The 7,587-nt window shown below is 36.6% G+C and overlaps 1 protein-coding gene across 1 annotated transcript; it reads left to right on the top strand.

The window, feature by feature from the left end:
• Positions 1–3,775: 3,775 nt before the first annotated feature.
• Positions 3,776–4,885, top strand: LOC133813864 (glycine-rich cell wall structural protein-like; the record flags this gene model as incomplete). Its single annotated transcript, XM_062246900.1, has 1 exon — positions 3,776–4,885. A coding segment is annotated over one exon (1,110 nt), but the record flags the coding sequence as incomplete, so codon positions are not given.
• Positions 4,886–7,587: the final 2,702 nt, after the last annotated feature.

Here is a 7,587-nt window from a genome sequence, read left to right as displayed (position 1 = left end):
CCTGTGGCGTCTAGGACTGCGAGGCTGATGCTCGGTCCTATTCTGCCTCTGATGCGGGGGATTGCCACGTCCAGCTTGGGATGGAGGTTGTGCCTCAGGGTCCAGTGGGACATCGTCATGGGGCACTTGAGGCTGCTCGGGCCTTTGCGGGCTCGAGGGTTGGATAGGCGGGCTAGGATTGGTACCCCTGTGGGGTGGCCCATTCGTAGGATGCTCAGGCTGCGAGGCAGGTGCAGCCTTATTCCTAGCCAATTGCAAGGCTGCCTCGAGGGCCGCCATGGCTTCGCTCTGGCGACGGTCCATCTCCGCCTGCCTCTCACTTAACTCTGCGCACTGCCGTTCAATCTCCTGCTGCTGTCGCACCATGATTTCGGCAGCACTTTCTTGGCCGGCCCTCAGATTGGCCCTGCTCTTCATGCAACGCCCCCAGGGTACTCTTCAGCGTTGCGTCATCCATTTCTTCTTCCTCAAAGTCCAAATGTGGCTCATCCTCAGCCACGCTTGCAGGAGGAGGAGGAGGCGGGTTTGATGGTGCGGCGGCGGCCGTCTGTCCAGTTTTCCTTGCAGTTTTTGCCGTTGGTTTTTTCAACAATGATAGATCAAGCTCTCAATGAAAGCACCAGAATGTTGACCCAGATTTTGGTCAACTGACACGGAGTCAAAATATGCTTGATGTGAATGAATGCGTTGAAAAGAACGCGATGACAAAAATAATAAGAACACGATATTTTATAGTGGTTCGGCCCCAGGATCTGGTAATAACATACGTCCACTTAGATTGTTATTGATGTGAGAATCAAAGGAGTGATCAAAGAACTAGGGTTCAATGAGTTTCACTAACCTCTGAAGAACAATACAATATTTCAGGTAGAATTACTCTAGTCTCCAATAATTCGAAAGCCAACAGTCCCTTCCTTGAGCTATCTTTCTCTATTTATAGGCTCAAGGGGAATTACATGAATTTTTTACAGATATTCTCTCCTAAATAATCGGATACTAGGAGATTGTGGGAGTTAATTTCGGGATATACAAAGGTCTTTATTGGAACATCATGCTGCATGCAGAACCATCGACCGGACTGGTCGCAGGAAAGACTGGGCTGTCTACTGCCTATAATGTGCCTTCTGGTCGATACACTAGCAGAGTTCCTCCAAGCGTCAGCCACGTGTCCAGGAATAACTTGCCACGTCATCTATGCCAGTTTTTTGGATAACAATATATATTCATCAATTATATTAATATAAATTCAAATATTATAAAATATCATTATTATAATAATATTTAATATAAGACTACATATAAAATAATTATATTAATATAAATTTTAATTCAAATGTTATAAAATATCATTATTATAATAATATATAATACAAGGCTAGATATTTAATAATTATATTAATATAAATTTAAATGTTATAAAGTATTATTATGATAATCCTAATTTTTTACTAATTATATTAATATGTATTCAAATATTATTATAATAATAATATATAATACAAGACTAGATATTTAATACTTATATCAATATAAATTTAAATATTATAAAATATCATTATAATAATATATAATATATAATCTTAATCTTTATTAAAAATATTATCATTTATGTTTAAAAAAGTTATCATATTATATATATATATTTAAAAAAAATCATAAATAGTGTTTTGGTGGTTTAATTTTTCATTTAATATGTTTATGTCATTATTTTATATATAATATTGTTTATATAAAAAAAATGTGTAGATAACAGAAATTTTTGGTTTTAACGGTTTTTTTTTTTAACTTTAACGGAATATTCTTATATTTAACAAAATATTCTTATATGTAACGGTAGATTGTAAACATGAATTAAACTTAAATAAAATAAAATAAATAAATAACTAAACAAATTAAAATAAGATATTTTTGAGATATTTTACAATGATAATTATTTAAAAATAATAAAACCATATATTTTATAACTTAAATAAAATTTAATTAAACTTATATTATATTAAACATATAATATATTATCTTTTGTTGTCACTCCCAAATTAAAAACTAAAACAAACATAAACTTAAATAAAAATTAATCAATTAAAATATGATATTTTTATATTTTATGATAATTTAAATAATTAAATCATATTTGTTTAAAAATAATAAAGACATACATATTATTTTTTATCTTATAAATTTGTGTGATAGTTTGTTTTTTATGAAGTGATTTGAATTATTTTTTTTTTATCAAATTCACCAAAGGACATTGTGAGATACATTAGAAACTAAAAATAATTGATGCATGTATACCACAGTCTACTCTATGATTTTTTCTATTATTATTTTATTTCTATTATTAATTTTTTTTAAATATTATTGTATTTTGTATATATGTCATGTAGCCATGTAAATATATATATTTATGTCAATGTTGTATTTAGATGTCATATATGTAGAGATTATTGATATAAATATTTATATATACTATAGAATTATAATTCATTCTATTATATATATATTTTTTAAAAAGAGTGAACTAATTTTTACTAAAATTATAGACAATATTTACAACTTTAAAACTAAGCAAACGTGCATTGTATGTTACTTCTATCTAGTATAATATTATTTATTTATTTGAAATTTAAATGATAATAATACAAATTTAATAAATATAATTAATAAATTATATAAATAAAACTAATCAAACGTCCCTACATTGATTGTATCATAAGTATACGTGGAAACATATAAGATTATATTAACAAAATATAAAGAAAATCCAAATAAATCATCAAAGCAACAAAAAAACAAAACAAAATACAAGAACAACACCCTACAATGAAGAATCGGCACAGCCTATTTTCTAATAAACACTACATTTAAAACAACTCTCTTCTCTGTAAGCCTCTCCCCATAAATCAAAACCCACCGTGCCTATAGATCGAATCCCACCTAATAATGTAATAATAATAATATTATGATAAATTTGTGAAAATAGCCTCTCTTTTTCTTAAGTGGTTTTGTACTCTGTGTTACTTTTGATAATTTTTTGCAAAATGACTTTCTGTCTAAAATTTGACCAGTTGTCTAAATTTTTTGACCTGCTGTCTAAAATTTTCAACCACATATCTAAATTTTTCGACCACCTGGCTAAATTTTCGACTACCTGTCTAAATTACGAGAGATCATTTTGCAAAGAATTATTAAAACTAGGCTAAAGTGCAAAATAACTTTAAAAAATAGGCTATTTTGCCGAGAAGCCCTAATATTATTATAATTAATATTGTAATAATAATATGGTAAACATATTTATTCCTTCATTTAATATTTCCTAATAAAAATGATAATACTAATTAAGAAATGGTGAAAACTTTTTTGTTTTTATATGTATAAATACATATATTTTTTTGTACGTACGTAAAGCCTCATTATAATTATCACGAACCAATAATAAATAGAGGAAACATAAATTTGGAGAAAAACAACGTTATTAACATATATGAATAATAGCTACATTTGCAAGTAAATCTCAATTCTTTATTTCCATGTGTAAAATAGATAGTACAATTGCAATATCAAATTCACCCATAGAATGGATAGTATGGACTAATTAAACATATGCCAGTACTTGGTCCATGCCTTATTATTTTATTCCTTGTACAATATAGTATTTAAAGTAGATAAGAGTTACCATATGTATGTTTAGTAATGTTTAGGAAGTTGAGGAAAAGTGTACGAATTAATACAGACGATTTGTTGCTAGTGAAGACGGGATGGAGGTGGTAGTTAACGGGGTGAAGGAGGTGAACGGCGTGGGGGCGGGGGTGGTGGCGGTGATGAGCTGCGTGGGGGAGGTGGTGGTGAGCTGCGTGGAGGAGGCGGGGGCGGGCTTCGTGGGGGCGGTGGTGGTGAGCTGCGTGGAGGAGGCGGGGGCGGGCTTCGTGGGGGCGGTGGTGGTGAGCTGCGTGGAGGAGGTGGGGGCGGTGGTGGGGGTGAGCTGCGTGGAGGAGGCGGGGGCGGGCTTCGTGGGGGCGGTGGTGGTGAGCTGCGTGGAGGAGGTGGGGGCGGGCTCCGTGGGGGCGGTGGTGGGGGTGAGCTTGGTGGGGGAGGTGGGGGCGGGCTCCGTGGGGGTGGTGGTGGGGGTGAGCGGGGTGGGGGCGGTGGCGGTGAGCTACGTGGGGGAGGTGGGGGCGGGCTCCGTGGGGGAGGTGGTGGGGGTGAGCGGGGTGGGGGCGGTGATGGTGAGCTGCGTGGGGGAGGTGGGGGCGGGGGCGGTGAGCTGCGTGGGGGAGGTGGGGGTGGGGGCGGTGGCGGTGAGCTGCGTGGGGGAGGTGGGGGCGGGCTCCGTGGGGGCGGTGGTGGGGGTGAGCGGGGTGGGGGCGGTGGCGGTGAGCTGCGTGGGGGAGGTGGGGGCGGGCTCCGTGGGGGAGGTGGTGGGGGTGAGCGGGGTGGGGGCGGTGGTGGTGAGCTGGGTGGGGGAGGTGGGGGCGGGGGCGGTGAGCTGCGTGGGGGAGGTGGGGGCGGGCTCCGTGGGGGCGGTGGTGGGGGTGAGCGGGGTGGGGGTGGGGGCGGTGGCGGTGAGCTGCGTGGGGGAGGTGGGAGCGGGCTCCGTGGGGGCGGTGGTGGGGGTGAGCTGCGTGGGGGCGGTGGCGGCGGGCTCCGTGGGGGCGGTGGTGGGGGTGAGCGGGGTGGGGGCGGTGGTGGTGAGCTGCGTGGGGGAGGTGGGGGCGGGCTCCGTGGGGGCGGTGGTGGGGGTGAGCGGGGTGGGGGCGGTGGCGGTGAATGGGGTGGGGGCGGAGGCGGTGAAGTTGGTGGTGGTGGGGGGGATCTTCTGAAGAGTGGTGGGAAGAGTGGTGGGAAGTGTGGTGGCAACTTTATAAACTTGATCGATTGTAGGTTGTGATGGTTAATATCCTTCGTATGAGGTGGTTGATTAAAAGCATAAACACAAGGTTTAGAAGAATCAGAAATAAGGCAGAACATTAAAGCAAAAAATAGTTGAGGCCAATGCCTCAATAGCCTCAGGCCTCTCATTTTCAGAAATATTCTCAATTCTTAATAATATTGCCTGAAACTAATGTTTCTTAGCTAGAAAATGAGATAAAAAAATATATATGAGGAACCCTTTATATAGTAGTGCTCTTATTTATCAATATCGAGTGTAAAACTGTTAATTTGACTTATTTTATTTATGCTAGTACTTTGATAATAAATTTTAAATCCTATGTAGGGATCTAAAAATTTCTATTCTAGCTCTTTGACGTGTTATTGAGATTTATCACTAATTTAAATATAACCTAGGTGCACTCTCTCATGGCGAAGGTCATGAGTGAAATCTTAATTAAAATATTGATTTGACATTATTTAAAAACAGTTAAAGTCTAACAATATAGATATTTAATAAATAAATAAATAAAAATTGCAAGTTATGAAAAAGTCATATTTATGCAGTAATTATATTAGCTGTACTTAATCAATTCGATAAAAATAATATAGCACACATATTGTACGTGCATGTAGTGCTATATATGAAGAGAGAATTAACATTAAAGATATTTGTGACAAAAAATTCATAAAGTTTCTTGTATTTTTTTTTTAAAGATAAATGTGTTGAACGTTATATATTATTTGCAGACGTAATTAATCTTTAATCATTAGACCAATCATATGCACAGCCGAATAAAATTTAAAGTTGGACTTTTATATTATTATAATGATATTAAATAATAACATCGACCTAAGCATGCATAGACAGCGCCACTCTCTGCCTGAATTTTAATACCCACTTAGTACTGTGGAGCATCTCTAATGGAATGAAAAAAAATTGGTGAAACGTTATATTTAACATATTTTACAACAAATATAATTTTAATAATATTTCAAAAAGAATGCTAAATTTAGCATAAAATATAGCAAGAATTAAATTTAGCACATCAATAAATGATACTTATTTATTTACTTTATTACCATTAATTATTATAATTGAGGGGTTGACAAATAATGACTAACTATATATCATTTTATTATTTATTTTAATAACAAATTTCTTGGAATACATAATTTGGATAATAAAAAATAATAAAAAAATTATTTTTGTATGTTCTCAATAAATAATAAGTGAATTATTGATTTTTTTTTGTATTAATTTGCATCTTGTGCATTAATGGAGCACAATTGCAAATATTTAACCAAATATAACATTAACTCATTTTTGTGCTAAATTTTACACAAAATTTTCATTTTGCATTGGAGATAATCTTATATTTTTATAAAGCAGCTTTAATACATGTATTATGAATAGTTTAATCAATATTTTTTTTAAATGACCAGAATATCCTCAATTATACTGAATTAATTAATTTTAATTTCTTTTTACTATTTGAGAATGAATTAAAAATAAAAAACAAAAACTTAAATTAAAATTAAAAGTAAAATTAAGAAAAATAACAAATATTATTTTCTATTTCAAATGGATCAAGTTGTTCAGGAGTAGCCTATAATTGTTGAACAACAAGTTGAACCACCCGCTCCCTAAGAGCTTTCTGGTGTAGCCTTAAGAAGATCCACTAGGACAACAAAATCGGCGATACCTAGTGACTACGTTGTGTATTTGCAAGAAACTAACTACAATATTGGAGCCGAAAATGATCCAGAAATGTTTTCACAAGCTATGAATAGCAAAGAATCAGAACTATGGTACAATGCCATGAATGAAGAAATAAATTCTATGAAGAGCAGCATAGTCTGGGATATTATTGAGTTGCCTAATGGGGCGAGGACTATTGGGTGTAAATGGGTCTTCAAAACGAAAAAAGACTCTGTAACGCCCTGGATAGCCAAGACCGCTACACTGTGTACTTATAAAGGTGCAAGACTTACTAATCAAGTCATTATTTTAAAAACGTGTCATTAAACATGTAAGAGCTAGGGTTAAAAAGGTTTTGGTCTCAAAAGACTCATTTATATAATTAAACTGTTATATACACAGGATCCCAACAGAAACAGAGTTAAAAGTTGATTTACAGACTTCCAAAAGTACATAAACAAAGGTTAGCCATACTAAGGCAAAATAGACAATCTCTGGGATTTGCGTCCCTGCCTAAACCTCAACAGTGGTAACTGAGCAGCTGGCTATGTACATTCCACTCGCAGAGCTCTCCAATCAAGGCTGATCAAGCTTGCCCTTGCCTTTACCTGCACCACGTAGCACCCGTGAGTTAAGGCCCAGCAAGAAAACATCATATACAACACAATCAATGATAACAGACAGCTAATTCATTAAGCATGTACTCTCATCAAATAATCCACATTAGTACCACTCAGCATATTTTTAGAATCATGGATGCAATCAAACACTTATAACATTCATATCATATAATGGTCAGGGCCGACAACTTAGGCCGCACCCTCTGTTTACCCCACTGACTCCAACCCGCTTAAACCGAGCTCAGTGCATATTAAGTTGTCCTTGGCTACCATTGGCCAAGCCGCGCCCTGTGCGCTAGTGTAACCCTTGGCACCCTTAGGCCGTTGGTTCACTAATTAGCTTGCATGGCATAATACCATCTATTCAAGCATACACAATAGGGAACCCTTAGTCCCATC

Source organism: Humulus lupulus, chromosome 2, assembly GCF_963169125.1.
Source record: "Humulus lupulus chromosome 2, drHumLupu1.1, whole genome shotgun sequence".
In the NCBI taxonomy this organism is placed as follows: domain Eukaryota; kingdom Viridiplantae; phylum Streptophyta; class Magnoliopsida; order Rosales; family Cannabaceae; genus Humulus; species Humulus lupulus.
The sequence above is the reverse complement of the archived record's forward strand: the minus strand, read 5'-3'. Positions and strand labels throughout refer to the sequence as shown.